Source organism: Pollicipes pollicipes, unplaced genomic scaffold (genome assembly GCF_011947565.3).
Source record: "Pollicipes pollicipes isolate AB1234 unplaced genomic scaffold, Ppol_2.1 Scaffold_3087;HRSCAF=3621_pilon_pilon_pilon, whole genome shotgun sequence".
Taxonomy (NCBI): Eukaryota; Metazoa; Arthropoda; class Thecostraca; order Pollicipedomorpha; family Pollicipedidae; genus Pollicipes; species Pollicipes pollicipes.
The window spans coordinates 845,333-866,902 of NW_023596225.1; the positions used below are offsets into that span (position 1 = coordinate 845,333).

Here is a 21,570-nt window from a genome sequence, read left to right on the forward strand (position 1 = left end):
GCAGTGCTGGGCCCGGGGGACGGCGCGCCGCCGGTCGGCGCGGCGGACGCCGGCCGCCTCGCCTCGATTCGACCGCGCGCCAGGATCAAGCCGCAGCCGGCCCGCAAGCCGAGCCCCAAGCACCGGCTGAGCACGCCCGGCCAGCTGCCGGACGCCTAGCTCGGATGGCGGTTCGCCCCGGCGGCGGCGTCAGCCGGCCGGCCCACCCGACCAAGTCACGTGCCAAGCGCGGTCCGGGCGGCCGCCGCTGTCATGTCACGGAGTTGCCCGGCCGGCGCCCGGGTCTTCCTCAAACGGACTGGATCGTGTGATACGCGGATGACACAGGGTGCTTGAAGGCGTCGTCTGGGAGGTCTAGGTGCCCGACGACGTTGGCAGGCAGCTAACGGCCTTCTGGAGGCCAGCAGCGGCGAGTCTCTTGCAGCTCCGAATACTCCGTGGATCTAACGCATCGAGGTTGGCAGCAGCCGTGTTGGGTAATTTGCCGCCGACTCGACACGTTGTGTGTTGGGGTTTCATGCGTGTTTTATCGGACCAGACGGCGGCGTTACTATCCGTGTTTAGACTTTACCGTTGCTCACAAGCAGAGGATCTATACATGTTTATCGCTGTTGGTTATAACTGTTCCCGTGTGTGTGGTGGTGGTGGATTATTAACCCCCGAAGTCCACCCAAAGGATTTGCGGGGGTAGATAGACGTAAATCGTGCGATGTTTTACATCGTAGGAAATCGCGCTTTGCTTTGGACAACTGAAGCTCCAGGCGCCAGAACCGGGACCTTGTAAGCGCTGCCAGAACATTTCAGTGATAGTTGAATCTCGTCAGTGACGTTTGTAAATATGTTGTACAAGGTTAGCACGTTCACGGGCCCGTGCAAGCATGGTTAACTGTTCCAGCCGTTCCTCTGATTTGGAGCCGTGAATACAGTTTGCAACACGCCTGTGATTCCAATAGTCGTTGACTCACACTCCGCTCGGAGACTTCGTTGTTTTAATCGGTAATACATGAGGATGCGTTAGCCGTCTTTTGGATGTACACGCGATGATTCCAAACCGATCCATCATTCTCGGCCCAGGTATCCCTCACAACAGGACGCCTTTCATCTGTACCCAAGTACTGCTCTGCACAGACGCATTTACAGTCGGGGGCGTCCCATGTTATAGGTTATAGGAAACAGCACAAACAGCGTTCTACCAGGAAACGACGCTCTGGTAGACGTTCACAATCCTAGATTCTGCAGATGATGCCAGGCACGAGTTATTTCTAACCCCCGAAATCGGTGGCGAGTGGACCACTGGCTGTCGTCGATGCGACTGGGTCTGCGGACGTGTGCAGTGTGCGGAACTGGTCATAAACTGTCGCCGTCCGCTGGGCGTTCAGCATCGCCGGACCTCACGCGGACGCGCCGGTGTTGCCGCGCGCTTACGCGCCGAATGTGGGAGAAGACCCGGCCCGTACGCCTCGGCACATTCTTCCAGTCACGAATCTCATGTGACGACCAAAGTCACCGGTGTGATCCGATGGGTGGTGTATTGACACTCCGGGGAGCGGAGTTTTACACGGCCGTGCAGCTGCAGCGACTGCCGTTTTTTTATGAAGGCACAGCCCGATCAACAGTTGCCTCCAATCGCCACACCTGTCATGCGAGCCATGTGGCAGTGAGCTGTCGTGCATGTACATAGGGCGTGCAGCTCTCTCTGTCTGGCTGGTGGGAGTCTGTTGACGTGGAATCGGCGTCTATCGGTCACGCAGACACGCGCACTACTCTGGGGAACCGCGTCTCTCAGAGGCGCCGTGCAGCCCGGCCGGGACGTGGGTTACGTGGGCTCTGTCGGAGACAGCAGCATCCCAAGGTCACATCGTATGCGACAGCAGACCTGTGTCGATCGGGGTGATGGACTGAGACACAAGTCACGGCAGCGCGGCTCTGCATAACCGACAGTCCCCGTTGTGGAGCGCCCCTCTGAACAGGACAGAACGTCCAGTTCAGCGCTCGTCCAATCGACGCACACCTTTGATATGTAAAGCATCTGTCCACTGAGCTAGGCGGCCTACGTCAGGTCGGGCCGACGGTCATCTGTCCACTGAGCTAGGCGGCCTACGTCGGGTCGGGCCGACGGTCATGAGGCGTCCGCCTCCCGCCTCTGGCGCTGGTCCTCCACTATGGAGCGCGCCAGAGCTGTGATGTTGCCCTGGCCGAAGCCGCGCGCTCCCCGCCGCTCCAGCACCTCCATGAAGAAGGTGTCCTCCTCGAACAGCGGCTCGCTGAATACCTGTGTCAGGTACCTGCCAGCGGGAGTGGGGCGGTGTTCAGAGCGCCGGCCGGCCGTCTCCGGATCGGCGGCCGCGGGTCGCTCTTCTCTAAGGGTGCCAGCAGCGCAGTGGTTAACGCGTCTGCGCGGACCACTGCGCGTCTGGGAAATCAGAGGTACGGGGTTCGATTCCCCGCGGTGCCCGCCCTTCCTGCCAGGGTGAGAGGCACAGGTGACGCCATATGACCTAAAAAGCTGAGCGGTGTTGAGCCCCCACGACTCTACTCTACTCTTCTCGGGACATCGCTGCATACTGTATGTGTAGCCTCCACTATCCGACATGTCTTATCAGTCTCACCTCTACTCTTCCCGGGACATCGCTGCATACTGTATGTGTAGCCTCCAACTATCCGACATGTCTCATCAGTCTGACGACCGTCACCATAAACAGTGATAGGTAGTGCCTATATGGGTGTAGATCTGAAGCCGCCGCGCGAGTCGCGATGAGCCCAATCGCGGCCGCCCACCTGTTGCCCATGTGCGAGTCCTCGTCGGCCTCGGAGTCCAGCAGGAGTCCCAGCTGCTGAAACAGCCTCAGCTCGTCTCCGCAGACGCCCGCTCTAGATATCTCGTCACCTTTACCCGTCTGACGAGAGAAACAACATGCAATGAGGCCGGAACGCAACACACCACACACGTAGGATCGGCCGAAGCTGCTACATTTTCAGCAAGGCGTGCGTGGATCTGTCGGCCCTGATGTTGTCTGGCTGCGCCTCCCTCACCCCGCCAGGGACGGTTCGCTTGCTCAATGACCTGCAGTTAGCCTCAATGGATCCATCCAACCGAACTGTAAACTACCAATAAGGACCACGGTCACCACGGAATCCTTGAACCTGGGTCATTGAACCCTCGAACCTGGGAACCCTGGGCGACCACGGAACTCTTGACATTAGACACACAGGGGGCACCATCTGGGCGCTGCGGGTGCCGTGGCCGCCGGTCCCCACCGGCGCGCACCTGGCTGTAGTAGGCGGCCGGCGGCTTCCGGAAGCGCACCCCGCGGCGCGCCATCTCGCCGACTCGGCCGGCGATGTGGCGCGTGTGCAGACCGATGTGCTGCACGCCCGGACCGCCGTGCTCACGGTTGAAGGTCTCCACGTGCGAACCGTCTGTGGGGGAGGGCACGCGCTCGTCAGCGAGGCTGACCACGAGCGAACCGTCTGTGGGGGAGGGCACGCGCTCGTCAGCGAGGCTGACCACGAGCCAGTCTACGTCGGGCAAACCATAGTGTGTGTTAGCGTGTGGTATTGCGCGCCAGAGAAGAAAACAAGTGGACGACATCGCGCGAGAGGGGCTCTACTCGCTATGCTGTGCGTGCTGTATGACGAACGTTTGTAGACTATAGGCAACGTTCACAAATCGGTTGGGTGAAAGCGGTGTCAGGCAGGGTATACACCTACCCTCAGTAAGGGAGAGCAGAGTTTTTCGTCCATAGATGTCAAGGCACATGCACAGACAGAGATGGTAACTGCACAGCGTACACCAACTATTACCTGCCACGATGGCTAAACACACTTCAATGAGGCTTCAACACGTGCCACTTGTCTGTTGGTCACAGGGATAAATTCATCTCCACGGATTACCGCGTCCACAGAGCAAATTCGACAAACGACTGCTGCCCTCCACTTAATGCACCACTCCTCCCACACCAGCGACTACCGCCCTCCACTCCTCCCACACCAGCGACTGCCGACCTCCACTCTGCGCACCACTCCTCCCCCACCAGCGACTACCGCCCTCCACTCCTCCCACACCAGCGACTGCCGACTTCCACTCTGCGCACCACTCCTCCCACACCAGCGGCTACCATCCTCCACTCTGCGCACCACTCCTCCCACACCATTGACTGTTGTCCTCCTCCACTCTGCACACCACTCCACCCACACCAGCGACCACCGCCCTCCACTCTGCGGACCACTCCTCCCACACCAGCAGCTGCTCTCCTCCACTCTGAGCACCACTCCACCCACACCAGCGACCACCGCCCTCCACTCCTCTCACACCAGGGGCTGCCCACCTGCACTCTGCGCACCACTCCTCCCACACCAGCGGCTGCCCTCTTCCACTCTGTGCACCACTCCTCCCACACCAGTGACTGCCGCCCTCCACTCATCCCACATCAGCAGCTGCCCTCCTCCACTCTGTGTACCACTACTCCCACCCCAGCAACTGCCACCCTCCACTCTCCGCACCACTCCTCCCACACCAGCGACTGCCGCCCTCCACTCCTCCCGCACCAGGGACTGCCGCCCTCCACTCCTCCCGCATCAGCGACTACCGCCCTCCACTCATCCCACATCACCAGCTGCCCTCCTCCACTCTGTGCACCACTCCTCCCACCCCAGCAACTGCCGCCCTCCACCCTGTGCAACACTCCTCCAACACCAGCGACTGCCGCCCTCCACTCCTCCCGCACCAGCGACTGCCGCCCTCCACTCCTCCCGCACCAGCGACTGCCGCCCTCCACTCCTCCCGCACCAGCGACTGCCGCCCTCCACTCCTCCCGCACCAGCGACCGCCGCCTCCCGGGGGCAGGGTCTCACCTTGCAGACTCTCGGCGATCACGAACTTGAGCGTCGGCTCTCGGTCGGAGGTCGGCGGCGAGCTGAGCCCAGTCTCCGCGCAGCGCCAGTACTCCATGGCCTTCAGCGCCATCCCCACGTCGCCCTCCAGCCGCACGCCGTCCGCCTCGCTGTCCTCACTGGAACACAGCACACCGGCCGGTCGGCGAGCGCGCACAACGCGGACGGTGCTGCCGTGGTCGGCTCGACGGGCTGCTTCGTTCACTTCGTGCGGTCTCACCCGCCGCGGAGTGAAAGGGGCTGGGTTGCCGTACCAGCTGGGAGAGGGAGGGGGCTCACCCGGAGCAGCTCAGTCTGCAGGACAGCGGCGCGCAGGTGACGGCGTTCCTCCCACGTTCACCGTTCTCATTCGGACATGCCGCCGGAGTTGCCGTTGTGGAACACGCCAATGGGGTCCGCCAATGCTCGTGATGGAACAACGGGCCGGGAGCGAACGGGCCTGGGATGAACCACCACGCCGCTCACCTGTTCAGTCGAAACCTCCTCATTCCGAACACCCGCCGGTACCAGTCGACCAGCGCCGTGCTCTCCCCCCGGCGGCATGTCAGCGTCACGTGGTCCACGTGCTCGTCGTCGCGCCCCGCGCCGTCGTCTTCCACCGTCGCCGCGCTCCCCCCGCTGCCGAAGCGCGGCAAGAACGCGCCCGTGTAGCGATCCCGGTTGAGCAGCGTGTGCACCAGGTTGCCGCAGACGGAGCCGACCACGGCGTACTCGACGCTGCCCAGCTGGTCTGTCACGCGCACTGGCGGCTGCAGCAGACGGCCGCCGGCGCGGGCCGCGCGCTCGGCCGTGCGCCACACGTCGCGCACGCTCAGCGCCACGTTAAAGACGGAGTCGCGCCGATGGGGGCCGTCCGCGCAGCAGAAGAGCGTCCACGGCTCGCCGCTGGCGAACCGCGCGTCGGTGGGAGCGTCGGCCGGCACCTGACGAGGCACGAGGCTGGGTCAGACAGGAGCCCACGGAGCAGGGGACGGGTAAGACCCGCACCTGGCGGAGCACGAGGGCTGGGTCAGACAGGAGCCCACGGAGCAGGGAGACGGGTAAGACCCGCACCTGGCGGAGCACGAGGGCTGGGCCAGACAGGAGCCCACGGAGCAGGAGACGGGTAAGACCCGCATCTGGCGGGGCACGAGGATGGGTCAGACCTAAATCAGCGCAGAGGGGTGGGGGTGGGGGGGGGGGGGGGCTGGGTCAGACCAGCGCCAGCGGAGAGGGGTGAAATGGCATAAAATACGGAACGTAATTCATGGACCATGGATATGGCTAACGTCAAAAAGTTATGCTAGTGGGGCCCACCCGCAAGGAAAGTGTGGAAGGTGTCGTCAAACCATGGTTGGTCACCACGTCCGACGGGGCGTACACACCTCTAGGCGGGTAGGCGGGACGTGACCAAGCGGGAGACAAACTCGGCGGGCCTGGCGCGCTCACCTGCCGGTGCTTCTGAGTGATGACGAATGTGGCGTGGCCGCTGCGCACCACCCACTGGAGGCAGCGGGGCGTGACGCGGCGGCCCAGGCAGCCGAAGCCGAAGCCGCCCGTGAAGAGGCGCAGCAGGCGGGCCGCGTTGGCCGTGCACACCTCCACGTGGTGCAGACTCGCCATCGTCCGGGGAGCCCCGCTCGCCGCCTGCAGCACAGGACATCAACGTCGCCAACAGATCTATTTAGCAGAGTGGTGAGACAGTGTTAGCTGGGTGGTCGGACCGGTTCTTTGCTTCGCATCGTGTCAGGTTCATTCAGAATCATCATCATCATCACGTAATGTCATCCGAAGCAAGGGCGGATCCTGGAGAGAGAGAGAGGAGGCGATCGGGCGAACCGAGATACGCTCCCCCTTCCCATACGACAACAGGTCTGGCAACTATGGCAATTTCGAACTTTCAAAACATATAAGTCACGTGACTACGAGGAGTAAGTTTTGAAGCATCTCTTGCGATAAAAAGCATAAACAGGATGAGTTTGGATTTTAAAGCCTGACATATTTTGCGTACTTCGCTCCCACCAAGCTGGACTTGCCGCCCCCCCCCCCGCCCCCGCCCCCAGGCCATGGACTGAATCCGCCCTCGATCCCATGTGACATGGACTGAACCCCCCCCCCCCTCCCACGTGACATGATCGGATACCGAAAGTTAAAACTGTGCGAGATGGCGAGCTACAGTCCACGGCCCAATGTTGAGACGGGTCAACTGTTGCTGTTCAATGTCGTCAGCCAGCTCGATCACTCAGGAGGCGGCGGACATATGTTATCACAGCGCAGTCATCACCCCCAAAAGTCAGGGGAGACCGACCATTCACTGAAGGCTGGTAACCGGAGTCCATTACTGAGAGAAAGCCCCAGCCCTGACCGCCCCGGAGCCCTGACCGCACCGGAGCCCTGACCACACCGGAGCCCTGACCGTCCCGGAGCCCTGACCGCACCGGAACCCTGACCGTACCGGAGCCCTGACCGCACCGGAGCCCTGACCGCACCGGAGCCCTGACCGTACCGGAGCCCTGACCGTCCCGGAGCCCTGGCCGAACCAGAGCCCTGACCATCCCGGAGCCCTGACCGCACCGGAGCCCTGACCGTCCCGGAGCCCTGGCCGAACCAGAGCCCTGACCGTCCCGGGGCCCTGACAGTACCAGAGTCCTGGTCGTACCAGAGCCCTGACCGTCCCGGAGCCCTGACCGTACCAGAGTCCTAGCCGTACCAGGGCCCTGACCATCCCGGAGCCCTGACAGTACCAGAGTCCTGGTCGTACCAGAGCCCTGGCCGTCCCGGGGCCCTGACAGTACTAGAGTCCTGGCCGTACCAGAGCCCTGACCGTCCCGGAGCCCTGACCGCACCGGAACCCTGACCGTACCGGAGCCCTGACCGCACCGGAGCCCTGACCGCACCGGAGCCCTGACCGTACCGGAGCCCTGACCGTCCCGGAGCCCTGGCCGAACCAGAGCCCTGACCATCCCGGAGCCCTGACCGCACCGGAGCCCTGCCCGTCCCGGAGCCCTGGCCGTACCAGAGCCCTGACCGTCCCGGGGCCCTGACAGTACCAGAGTCCTGGTCGTACCAGAGCCCTGACCGTCCCGGAGCCCTGACCGTACCAGAGTCCTAGCCGTACCAGGGCCCTGACCATCCCGGAGCCCTGACAGTACCAGAGTCCTGGTCGTACCAGAGCCCTGGCCGTCCCGGGGCCCTGACAGTACTAGAGTCCTGGCCGTACCAGAGCCCTGATCGTACCGGAGCCCTGACCACACCGGAGCCCTGACCGTCCCGGAGCCCTGACCGTACCAGAGTCCTGGCCGTACCGGAGCTCTGATCGTACCGGAGCTCTGACCGTCCCAGAGTCCTGACCGCACCAGAGTCCTGATCGCACCAGAGCCCTGACCGTACCAGAGCCCTGACCGTACCGGAGCCCTGACTGTACCAGGGTCCTGATCGCACCGAAGCCCTGACGGTACCAGAGTCCTGGCCGTGCAGGACCCCTAACCGCGACGGGGCCGGACTCTCTGCACATCCATGTCCCCAGCCCATTTCACGGACTCCCTAATATTTTCAAACGCTCAGCCATGTTAGCCATATCAAGTTCAGACCCAATTTGAGCATTCGTTCCGGAACTTATAGTCACGTGACCTCTTAACCATGCGCAAGCTACTACGACAGGGGAGGGGTCTCTTCCCCACACGGTCCAAGACCGAGGGTAATGTATGGCATGTTAGGTATACTCTACCAAGGTGATCTGCTGCCAGGGGCGCCATAACCGGGGGCACACTGGTTTCCAACTGTCTGGAAATTGCACACAACACTAAGGGCTTCAGCTGGAAAGAAATAACACAAACACTGTTTCTTGGAAGACATCGCTCTGGTTCCTGCTTGCGCCAGTGCACTGAACCGTAACGAACCCGCGGCTACGCAAGGCCTCCAAGGTACGTCGGATCACGTCATGCAAGCGAGGACCGGAAATCCGCCAGAACATGGCCGATGCAGCCAAAGGTCGCGTTAGTACGGGACAAACAAGTCGAATACGCCTAACGCCGCAGTCCAACAGCAGCCAAATGTGGGTAGTCTGGTCTCACCTGTCTTGTGCGGCGGACGATCAGCTGAGCTTGCGCTCAGAGCTGCTGAGCAGGTAGAGGGCGCGTTGCGTAACCACACCGATCCGCCCGCGCTCTCCCCTCCGCGCGGCGGCCCCACGACAGACGCCGCCGCCGGCGCCCGCCCGGTTAAGTATAGCCGGCCTGGCCGCGGCCGGCCGCGAATCAGCTGACTCCCAGCCGGTCGATGGCCGCGTCGACCAATCGGCGTCGAGCAGCGCGGCCCCCTCTCCTCTCCCCTCCCCCGCCCGACCTGGTCACCGACAGTCTTGCGACCCGACTCCTGCTTGGCTCGGGCGCTGATCACAATCAACACTTGTCTGATGCAACCATACCAAGGTCTTCCGGTGGTTGCACACGTAGACGGGAGGGGTGGGGTACGCGTGGAGCACACGCGGACGGGAGGGGTGGGGTACACATGGAGCACACGTGGACGGGAGGAGTACGCTTAGTCATGCAGTCGAATAAGCCGTACCGACAATTATTCATAGATCGCTTCGCCACATCCGTTCGAAGACCGGCAACCGTATTTAAATACCAATATCCTATGTGCAAAACCATTACAGCTGTTGCGCAATTTTACGCCGCAGCGGTGCACTGACGCACCTGCTATATTAGCGTATTGCACTGTGCACACAACCCACCTTATTGGCCATACCACACTTGCGCAACAATTCAGAAAAATTGCACTCCCAGAACGCCCACCACACACTGGAATTTCTCGTAGCCCCGACGTCCACACGGCATAAGAGCGCAGTGCACAATGGGCACACGTTCACATGGTCACACATGCCATGCACGATTTCATCACATTGGAATTAAAGTGTTTTTAATTTGGACGCCGTAACTTTGCAGCCTGCCGTTGCGGGCGGCCCATCAGCATTGAGTGCGGCGCTGTCGAAGGGCTGACCAAATTAAAATGGATGACGTAACCGGGCGTGTGTGCTGTCGTGAAAGCTGATGTCGTGAAGCTTTTGCAGGGCAAACGAACACACAAAGTGCGTTCAGGTACGAACGCACTGTGCGTGTTCGCACCTGCATTAGGACAAACCTGCACACAGCGCAGAGGTGCGCACCTCTTCGCGTACGATTACTACTAGTATTCGTCCCGTGCCGCCGAAAGCCTGGCATCCCGCGGTGGGCCTGCTGTCTGCAGGTATCAGTGCTCCGTGAATGGGTGATTTGAAGAAAAAACGTCATGTCGGCAGTTGGCCGATACGCAATTTACATTGCAGGCTGACAGTGTCTCCGCTGCCAGGCTGACAGTGCCTCCGCTGTCAGGCTGACAGTGTCTCCGCTGTCAGGCTGAAAGTGCCTCCGCTGTCAGGCCGAAGGTGCCTTCGCAATAACATTGCATGTACACAGTCAGTCCCGCCGCGCACGACTAAAATTATTCTACGTTGGACGCCATAGCTTTCTAAATTGTCGCTGCGACCAGTCCGCCGGCATGGAGGACGTTGCCATGTGTTCGATCAAAAACTGGATGCCACGGTCGGACAAGTATGTTAGTGGCAGCTGATAGTCCTACAGCACCACTATCGCGTGCACACAATCGCAATCTTTGCGCGCGATTATAGGTATTTGTCCCGGGTCGCCGAACGCCGGTCATCACGCTACGGACAGGCCGGCCCCAGGCAGCAATGCGCCGTCGGTGAGTGATTTGTCTAAAAGATGTCATGTCAGTCGATGCAGGACTTAGATTGCGGACTGATAGTGATGCCACAATGGCGTGATGTGAACATGATCGCACTCCACACAAGACTAAATATTTTATTTATTGAACGCCGTAACTTTGCAGATGTCCGCTCTGGCCGGCCCACCAGCCTTCCGTAAGACCTTATGGGCGGTGGCCCGAATAAACCTTAATCAAACAAGTGAGTTAAAATGTCGGCTGATACCTCTACACGAGCCCAATTCATTGCACGCAGTCGCACTCTTCGCGCGCAATTGTACTTGTTCACGGGCAGCCGAATGCCGGCCATTACGTGCGAGTGGGCCGGTCGCAGTTGGTTCATTCCACTGCTCAAGCAGGCATAGGTCCATTTCAGCAAGGCATCCGCTTCAAATTTGATCGGGAAATTTTAGGGAAAATATATAACCGAAACAAAATTTTACAAGCTTTAGAGCCATACGGCTTACAAACAATGAACTATGAGTGGTGAGAATACGCGATGATGTTACCAACTCCACTTTTCAACATGCGAAGCAGCTTACAGCGTGTAATATTTTGGACAATCATATCGGAAATATAGATTCATGTATTCAGCTCAACTGTGGGTCAATATAACATTCATCGTCGCTGTTATTGGGACTTTACGACGCACTAAGCTGCTAAATCTATATGGTGTCGCCTGCCTCTCACCTTGGCAGCAATGGCGGGCACCCCAGGGAGTAAAAGCCCGTATCTCTGGTCTTCCAAAGCCCTAGTAGTTTACGCACACGCGTTTAAAACAAACACAGAGCTTGGCTTACGCAGACGCGTTAACCACCACACTTTCGCCGACATTTAAAGTGAATAAGGTACTGTAGCTTCACCTTTGCCGAAATTTTCTTTTAAAACATGGTGCATTCAATCGTTATCATAGACCGACACGCAGTCGAAGACCGATCTTTTGTTCAGACGAATGGATCTCTTCTAGATCGTCCCAAATCGAATTTGAGCATGGGCGGATCATACACGGCATGAGCTGATCGGCCGGTATCGGGTGATAGGCGAGATCGGCTCACTCCGTTGGGAACCCTGACCGTGACATCGAAATCGACCGGGACTCCGGGACCGGAACAACATACAAATGAAGAAGGCATTTGATCGACCTTGCGTAGCTACAATTCATCCGAGTAACGTAGTTAGAGACAAACTGTTTTTCAATGACGGCCATACATGTGCAGCCATATATCATCAGTTACAAAGTCGTCGGTTATAACGAGCTATGTCACTGATCACCTGTCCATCTCGATTGATGTAAATACCAAAAGTAAAACAAGGACATCCAACTCCTTGGCCGTTAATTCTACACCGTGGGGTTTGTATAATTAAGTCGTTTCAATGCATTGCGCTGTTTTATCCATCATAGATTTGTTTGGTTGTTCGAGCAGTTACACGGGTTGATGCAACTGCAACTGAAACGTGCGTCCCCAGGACTGATGACGACTGTAGCTGCGTATTCCCTTCAGTGTTCGTGCGTGTTTTGAACTTGAATTTGAAGTGTTGCTCCATTTTGCGGATTTTATCAGCTGTCACAAATATGAAAATATGCTTACGAATATGGGTGAAACAGCAAGGTGAAACCACGTTAATTGCAAAGAAAACGCAGGATTATTCGTAGAACGATAGTGAACATGCATATGCATGACGGGTAAGCTATGAGTGAAACACACAAATCTGTGCTTCTCCGTGCTGTGCTCCGTAGAGCATTTCTTTAACTGCACCAATCATTGATCTGTTCACCGACCAACAATGTGATCAGTGCAGCTGCAAAACATCTCGTGACGTCAGAATTTGATGTTGTTCTCGGCATTGTATATTTACATATCCTGTCAGGTGTTTAACAGTTCCTAAACTTCGGTGCAAGTGTTTAACTGCGCCCCTTCCCCACCTCGCTGCATGGGACCTTTCCATTAAGCGTCGATAGGAGATGCAAAATATTCCTAAGACCAAAATACTCAGGAGGGTGACCCATGTTTGGGAACTTTAATTTGTTTTACACTTGATTGGGCACCAACAGCCAAATCTTTGGACTTGATGTAGACATGGATGAATTTTTTAGCACTTTTTCCCTGCGTGTGCATACTGCACCTGAACTTTCACTGATAGATCTGGGAATTTTCACTTCCAGCAATTTCTCTTGATAAGTGTCAACAGTTTTGCGTAATCTCCCGCTTGTTGCTTTGTGCCTCATGTCAAATGCCTCTACAAATGTCCTCTGTTTCGCACCGCAGTTATGCACATTTGTAACAACTTAACGAGCTGCAGTTCTTCTCCGCGATGATGGCAACTGGTTTGCACCACACTCGAAGTAACACTGCTACGCCGCACAAACACGTTTTTTTTTTTGTTTTTTTTCAACTGATTTCATCCGATCGGTTTTTGGACTAGTCCTTGGAGGCACCTGCTAAGGGTGCCAAACATGTAAGATTTCATTTTTCCGACCTCCCGGCCACCCAGCTGTATACACACGGAGCCTCTTTTGGCCCTGCCTGAGTTTCCTCGAACCCGGCGTCGAAGTGCATGCATGCTTCACCACCACGCGTGACGTTGCAGGCGTGCTGGGCCAGCGCACAAGGCAACATTGTCCCGGTTCAAGACCAAATTGAATGCAATAACGTACCTTCGAACCAGTTATTCTTTTCACGTTAATCCCCGCTTAACTATCTCCCGCACACTATAAAATCAAATTCACTAAACAAGTTTAGGTTTGGTCGATAAGGTTTAACGGGTAAGATTTTGCAGGTAAGATATGACAAAGGAACACATACATATAGGTTGCTTTGGACCTAATTCATTCATTCATTTCGGGCAGCTTCTCTCAATCTCACACACTTATTGAGCAAGGTACCACATTGAAAACGCATGAGCCATGACACAAAAATTGTTGGTTTCCCTGCGTAAGCTGTGCGAAAATCAGTCGGACTCCAGCAGTGCCATTTCTAGTGGTGGGGCTCTGATAAGGTCTGAATTTGTACTGCACGTGCATTTTAACACTGGAATTCCCTGCGTTTAAACGCCGATCATTTTTTGGGCTCTTGTGGTCCTATGGCTCACCATACTTCGTTAAAGTGAACGAAGCCCCGCTCTCGTGCTGCTCCGAAGAGCCTAAACCCCAACTTTACCACTCTCACGCTGTACCTCATCATCGTCAGCATCATCACTTGAAACGAGCATATGCGGAAAGCCTGCGTTAATGGTCCCATCTCCCTCTGGCAGAATCTGCTGCTGCATGCAACACGCTGGTGGCTCCGAGACCATGGCGTACAGCTCATGATCAATTGCCGCGTCGTTCCAGGCGTTCCCCACATCGCGTCAGCACGTCTCTCCAAGTAGGACTCCGCCACACGCAGCCAGCGATAGGCGGAGAAGTGACTGGTTAGTCGACCATGCATGGAGAAGAGGACCTGCGTCATCATTTTCGACGGTAGCTCGATGTTGCGTTCCTTTCACCGCCAGACCAGTCCGTGCCGCTCCCCCCCCCCCCCCCCCCCCTCCCCCCGAATGTAAGCTCCAGCACATGGGCTCCGCCTGCTGTGCGCTCAGGAGGTTTGCACGCCAGCCCATGCTGCTCCAGATGGGCCTTCACTGCAAACATCTGCACTCGTGACATCCTCACCAAGATGTCGTCCACGTACTGACTGGTGGCGACATCTATCCGCTCATCCCTGTCAAGCGCAATGCTCAGCATTTTCCTCATGACAATGGCGCAACGCTCATGCAGAAACGGAGCGCGGTCAAGCAGCACCTTTGATCCTGCCGAACAACAGTTTGGTGCGCCCCGCAGCGACTGATGACTCAGATCTGTAAGAAAGCGTCACAAAGATCTGGCAAGGCCACGTCTCCTGCGCACCTGCACCATCCTCGGATCTTCTTTCACGGATTAGATCTTTCAGATCTCCCGACCTCGGATGTTCTCTATGCAAACGTCCGCATCAACTGTATGCACATCTAGGCTGGCGTTCACTTCTGCGGAACCCATCTCTGGCGATACTTAACGTTTCGCCGGTTGCATCACGAAGGTCGTTCCCCTCACCACCCCCTGTGACCGCTCTTCACATGGGACTAGTCGCTCATCATCTACGTCCTTCGAGAGTGCTCGCTCATACTCCCGACATGCTTCCGGCGGAATTCAATACTCGTTGGCAGTGTGAAGCATCTGCTCTGCCCCTCTTCGCCGCGCCACATCCTCTGAGCCGACCACTCATTATTTCATGCGCCGCACGTTACAGCGAAGTCAGTTTCATGGGAGCTAATCACCGTCGTGTTCGCCGCCGACGCCTGATCGACTCGACTACCACGGACATTCAACGCCGAAGCGGTCGTCATCACATCCAATGACAGCTGCACCTTGAATGGAAATGAAAGCATTGTCTCACATTTAAAGATATTTGGGCAGGCATTAAATATAATGGAAAAAGGCTGACTTTGAAGCATTGATGTGATTTGAGGCGCAAAAGGCGGCCCTCATCAACAAAAAAACTAATTATTGCATGTGTTCATCAACACGTCATTGTATGATCACGTCATGGAGCGATTTTATAACTTCAGAGTCGCCGCTAGATTTGTCGTGTCAGAGTTGCCTCTGTGGCGGACTAGGGAATGTGAATAGCTAGAGTATGTGGATCAATATCCCATCGCGCAGCCCAAGGAAGGATCGTTAAGTGTGGAGACCGGCGGACGGCGATTCTTCTCTTAATGGTATCTAATTAGTGGCGACCTGGGCTGCATGCATTAAACAATCCACCTTATTTGATGCACAGTACCTAATTGCTTGGATCTTAGGGTGTTCTGCATCACCTCATCGTGTTAAGTCCGCGCATGTAGGTTTTCTCACTGAATTTGTGTAGCTTTGTTGTACAAATAGGGATGCAGGAAGAGTGGCGCAGCGCGTGCATTGCCACGCGAGCAAAGACCACGCATTCCGTGGACTAGCGCTTTGCTCCGTAACTTTATGAGCGATGTGAGTTAGAACGTAACTGGAAAATAGTACAACGTTGAAGCCAATGCGATTCCCCGACGCTCCCCGCAGTGCAGCCTACGCACGAGATGGGAGGGAGCGTTGCGACTTGGCAGATGACAACTGGGATTTCATTGAACTTTTTCCTCCCAGAGCAGGAAAGTACCGTGTAACAAACTATTGTCTGCTATCTTGACAAGACTGATTAGATAAAGTTTGTCGCCAGTGGTTCGTTACTGAAACGCGCCCGGGTAGCCGGTTGAATGCCCTTCGCTCGGGTAAAGAAGGTCAATTTGACCCACGGACGTCTAAAAAAAAGTAAGGGAGTAAGAGACAACAAATTCACAGGGTGTGTTGGTCTGTATGTAAACTCACTTGTATCCGAATCTGATGTTCATAGGCTCGACCTTCGGGTCAAATAAGGTTAATCAAGGCCAAATCCTCCATTGGTGTCTAAGGCACCCCCCCCCCCCCATTTCCTCATGAGTCGCCCTGAACCTAGATACTTGTTCGAAGCAAAAGGCTTCCTGGACCTTTAGAGGTCACGCTGATCAAAATCCTACGACATGGTACTGGTTTTGGAAATTTCATCAGTGCTAATAACATGTAATACAACTGCTATGTAAAACGCGTATGCTCAGTATAAGTAGTCTATACCGGAAAACGCGTATGGTCAGTGTAATTGGTCTATACCGGAGAACGCATATGCTCAGTGTAATTGGTCTATACCGGAAAATTGGGCGTGGCTGCCGGGGACTACTTTCTCAAAATGGCAGCTTCTCGTGGAAATACGTAATGTCGGTAGGCTAGAATTGTGGGGTGCACAAAGCATGACACTGTTTATCAATGGCTAATTTCGGTCTCTGCGAGCAATACTGAACGCACTAGATAGCGTCGTTTTAAGGTCATCGCGCCATATCGAAAATTCAAGCCCAACCGGCATCGGCGAGGTCTTTGATTAGACCCCCTTGCTGCTTGTTTATTTATGGAGGCGGCTAATCGGGATTTGTTGCACAATGCACAGCGGTGGCTTCAAATAGTTGTAATCGGTCCCTGCAAGTCTGACAGACCACGCTTGATGACATATTGCAATCCGATGATGCCCGACAATTTAGCGCTGCCGTCGCCGTCTCTTTTCTCCTAAAATGACCCCAACAAATTGCATTATTGAAACGTTCGTGGGCCGTTGTCGCGTTTTCAAGACTGCGTTAAAAAATAGTTGAAATTAATCTCTATACGTGGAGCCGAGTGTACATGAAGGACTGATAAAGCGTCTTTGCAAAACACCCAAAAGCCGGGCCCGGTCGCCCCGGCATGCTAACTTGACATGACCCCGTTATCCACCCGGCTGACCTCCTTCAATGCAGCCAGGTTGGCGGCTAGTGGTGCGCAATGTACGGCAGTGCTTTAAAGATAGTTAGATGCGAACGCTGTGACTATGTTCAACAGATTTTTTTATGTGAGAGGTAGGGAAAAATCATAGATGAAAAGGCTTAAAGTAGTCATTAGCCAAAATCAGCCAATGACAGCCCGCTACAACCGCCCAATAATCTACAACCACTCAATTCCCCGTGTTAGTATATACAGCTATACAGTTATACAGTCACAAGTCGGGGGGGGGGGGGGCAAATACCTGGTCATTTTTGTGCTGGGTTTTGAGCTGGATTTCCAGGGAGTCCGCCCAGCTAAGCAGAGCTTGTTGCTGGGAGAACTCCCGGAGCCAGCGGCATGAATTTGGGTATATGTGCATGACTTTATATCAGAAATTGATTATGAAACATGAAGGAGGTCAAATATGAAGTGCGTTGGATATGTACAACACAAGGATGGCAATATCTTCAAATATGTTTGTTACGTTAATATGTGTTCACAATGCTTGCGGATGATGTTCTTAACGATGGTTTTCGATACAGGGATATCAGCTATTCTTGGAAAATATGAAACCATAATGTCGTTCCACAGCTTGGGGACAAGACAGGATGCTGTAAATAGTCTAAAATTACGATAAGAGAAAGGTTGTTCTAAATGTTTTGCTCGCCTCATATCCATGCCATTGGATTCGTAGAGATTGTAAATTAAATCGAATGATGCAGGGAGCTGTGAAGTCAAAAATGTGTGCATCACAATTAGCATTTGAGATTTAGCAATATCCGATAGTTTCAAAATTTTGTATCGTTTAAAGATTGGCTCTGAGCTTTGCGGAGGATACACATTTTCTATAAGACGCACAGCCATTTTTTGCAAAATTACCAATCGATCTAGTTGAGAAGCATAATTTATGCCCCAAACCAAGCAGCAGTAATTTAGGTAAGGAAGAATCAAAGAGTTATAGAGTAGATGTGACGTTGAAACACGCTCGTTATAGAATAGATGTGAATTTGAGAGCACCAGATAATTCTGTGAGACGATGACCAAAAATCAACCGAAGTTCAGGCGTCTATTACGTTAAATGACTCCTTTACCTCGTATTATTTAAGGTCAGTCGCCTGGTCTTGCGTGGGGGAGAAAGTACGATGGCGTTAGCAGAGTAAATAGATCTCTACGAGTGGGATCGAGCGTGTTTGATAGCAGTGCTTTAGTGTAAAAGCAGGACACACTCATAAAAAACAACGGACACAGCTGGTGGCGTTTAGGTGTTGGATTATGATTAATTCAAGGTGTACTGTTACATCCGTGTGGTGTGTCGAACCTTGACATGCCAAGCGCGATGCCGGTAAAAAGACATCTGTATGGACAAGACAGTATTTATTGCCTTATTCCCCGTAGAATAACCAGAAGAATGGAAAGATAGACGGATGGATACTTCAGCTGCATGCCTTTGTCAAACGAATATCAGTAAGTACCGATATTCGTCACTAATACTACTGATATTCGTTACTATGCTTCTGATATTCGTTTCGATAAAAGCATGCGGCCGAAATATCAATCCATTTGTCTCTTCATTCTTCCGGTCTTTCTGCGGGGATAAGGCTATTAGCACTATCTTGTATGTGCGCATGATGCTCCTCGCAAATTTCTTCAACAACTTACGCAACAAGTTATAATCGATCTCTTCATTTGTAACGGTGATGGTTGCAGTAAGCTGTTTGATAGCACCATTTCAGAACGATATAATTTTTCACAAAAGCTGGACCCTGCTACCGGCACGTCTTTGTCTCATATGACCCTGTGATTATTTAACCATTTTTCATAAGATGAAAGCTGCAATCATTCCTTGCGAGTCTTGCAATAGCACTTGATTCCACAGCTTTAGTGCGATTAGACGATACCCGAAAATGGGGCGGGGGGGGGGGGACGGGAGTGGAGGGTGGGGGTGGGGAGCTGCCGATGTCCATCCACGCAATACGACCCAATCATATTTTATTCAATCCTGGTGGCATGTTGTCGTGTGGTGCATTATAAAGTACGCCAGCGATAAAATTTGATCTAATGAAAGCGAAAAATAGCATTAAGAGTGAATGAAACAGAGCGTACAGGATCACCCAGGTATACTGCAATTGAACGACGCCCAAACGTAAAGTGCAGATGGTGGTTATTTTGCTTGAAATGAATCATTCACTTGGAAATTACTCACATTGTAATTGCTTAAGTTGTACATTGGTGACATGCCATCGCGTAGCGGGCAAAATACAATGGCGTTTGAAGGTGATTATTCTCATAGTTTGCGGGTGACCGGATGCGTTTAGTATCACTGTCATAGCGTGATCGCACAAGGCTAAGAAATACATACGCACTCTGACAAGCGAGGCCGCAGAAACACAGCTGCTTTGTATGACAGTAGTGGTGTGTTATTCAGTTTGAGCCGCCGGAATTCGTGTGGCGAGAACGCTTTACGAGTAGTGATAATATGTCTCTGCGTTTGGGACGGTGCATGTCAGAGCGCGAATGTTATTTGGAAATTCGGAATTTGGGTACTTTTTCCGACCAGGTGAGAAATGAAGTTTTTGAATCCTCTTGTCTATACGAACTCAAGTAAGATGTAAATTTTTGCATGACGACATTAACGTCTCCCGGCAAATTTTGCTCCTACCGACAGGGCTGAAGCCAGAAAGAGATATACGTTAGTTTAGATAGAGACAGCAAATCGTTTGATTACCCATCTTGTGTCAGTATGAAAATTTCTGGCTCCTGTCATTCTTTTTCTAAGGATGTTGTCCTGAAAGTCACAACGTAGAAATTTGCCTCAACGTAAAGAGTATTTTTGAACGATCTCATCAAAAGCTGCCAAAAATGCAAGGTACGTCGCATCAAACTGACTTCCTTGATCAAACTGACCAGTGTCAACTTCCACAAATTAAAACAATTTCCAGATATGAATGCCCAAGCCTAAATTAGTGCCCCGTATATTCAGCTCACACATTTTCTCCCAAAATTCAAGCACATCTTGACTTGACTCAAGCACAGTGCAGAGTAAAGCACACGTATTGGTCTGGCCACAGCTGTCCATGTCATCCTGTTTAAATAGAGAAACAGTGACGCAGGCAAGGGAGGGGCGTACAGCGGGCACCTACCCTCCCCCCCCCCGTTTTATCCCGAGGGGATTTCCGGCCACTCGGAACCAGTGATTAGGGACCTACTTTGGAAGTTCGAAGGCTCTAGTCGCATTATGGGACCGACCCTGAAATGCCAGTCAGAGGGTCTTTTGCGCTGATTGAGACCCCTCTGAATCGATGAGAGCCCCTGTGTCGGCAAGGTACCAGCAGTATCGAGCAGAAGGCTCTGTGTCGGTCTGGGCCTGAGGGCCCATTTTCCAAGTATAGACAAGACAGGGGCACGCAACTGACATCGGTCGTGCCCTCAGTCAATAAGCGGCCCTCTATGTCGCTTAGGGACTAAAGTGCCAAGCGGTGGTCCTGTACTGGCAGGGGATTCCGCGCCAACGAAGGAAATGTTCGAGGGGGGGGGGGGGCGGAGAAGGGCAGGGCTGCGAATTACACCGAATGGCCTTCAAGATGGCTATTTTAGTCCAAGACACCCAATTCAAATGTGGAGCACTTCCTTTAAGGCATTAATTTCATTTGGTTGCTCCCGACAGTGTCTCCTCAACGTTGTCTAGTTCAATAGCGGGCCACAGCCGTGTTTGCAAAGTTACGACGTCGAATTTGAGATACTTTACTTTGTGTGCATCCACGTGCAAACGTCGTCAATGCGGAAGCACTATCGGCCAGCAACATAAATCATTCTTCGCGGACATAGACATTTTTGTAGTCACCGCTTGATGGTGCATGGCTGGTTAACCAAGCTTGCCCGTAGCGTGATAGCTAGAAAGCGGCGGCCCGGGAAAAATACTTTTGTTTGCGAGCGGAGAATGCAACTGTGTGCACTCCACAATGCTGGTATACGGTTACCAGCTGCCAGTACGATGAATATGGCCGATCTAGGAATCCATTTTATTCGATCGACTCCCGGCCGGCACTGAGCGTCCAACGCAGCCCTGCTTTCGTGCGTCGCTGAATGCACTGAGGGCCTGAGAGCATCTTGCTTCGTGGTTGTCTGCATTGACTATTCACAAATGCTGCACTGGGTAATAAATTTCCTCGCGTTGTGTACGTAGTTGTATGTTGCTCCTACAGGTAATGTCACTTTTTATGCTAATGCATGTTTGCCTTGATCTTATACCTTTTATTTCATACCTTGTACATGATGACGCTAATCCTGAAATCCTGCGCCGCGAGAATGGATTATAGGTTTAAAGTAATGCAACACAATACAAGATAATACACTGCAACGAAAAATTCGTGGTGTCGCCCTTGATGATCGGCTAGCTATCGAATTGACGACCCGCCTCTTGCTCATCGATCATCTCCTAAGGGTATAGCGGTGCTCGCGTATTGCAATATCGCATAACCTATAGGAAGCTGTTGATTTTAGCATTCAGAAACGCTTGCTCTAGCATTTGGTTAAATGACGTCTACTTGGCCGTGGATTCCAGCTGTGTCTTT

General features: G+C 53.9%; 1 protein-coding gene across 1 annotated transcript; it reads right to left on the bottom strand.

The window, feature by feature from the left end:
- Positions 1-1,520: 1,520 nt before the first annotated feature.
- Positions 1,521-9,054, bottom strand: LOC119089671 (4-hydroxyphenylpyruvate dioxygenase-like protein). The gene is made up of 7 exons (XM_037212464.1): positions 8,946-9,054; positions 6,322-6,519; positions 5,359-5,816; positions 4,855-5,012; positions 3,269-3,420; positions 2,779-2,897; positions 1,521-2,285 (listed from the first exon to the last, which is right to left on the bottom strand). Exons 2-7 carry the CDS (start codon positions 6,493-6,495, stop codon positions 2,120-2,122), a joined length of 1,227 nt encoding a protein of 408 aa, XP_037068359.1. The 5' UTR covers positions 6,496-6,519; positions 8,946-9,054; the 3' UTR covers positions 1,521-2,119.
- Between the last annotated feature and the right edge of the window lie 12,516 nt (positions 9,055-21,570).

Coding starts and splice junctions, on each gene's coding strand:
- LOC119089671 (XM_037212464.1), bottom strand. CDS start 6,495: ATGGCGAGTCTGCACCACGTGGAGGTGTGCACGGCCAACGCGGCCCGC. Junction 5,013..5,358: donor AGGAGGTTTCGACTGAACAG/GTGAGCGGCGTG, acceptor GCTGTGTTCCAG/TGAGGACAGCGAGGCGGACG. Junction 3,421..4,854: donor GATCGCCGAGAGTCTGCAAG/GTGAGACCCTGC, acceptor CCTCCCCCACAG/ACGGTTCGCACGTGGAGACC.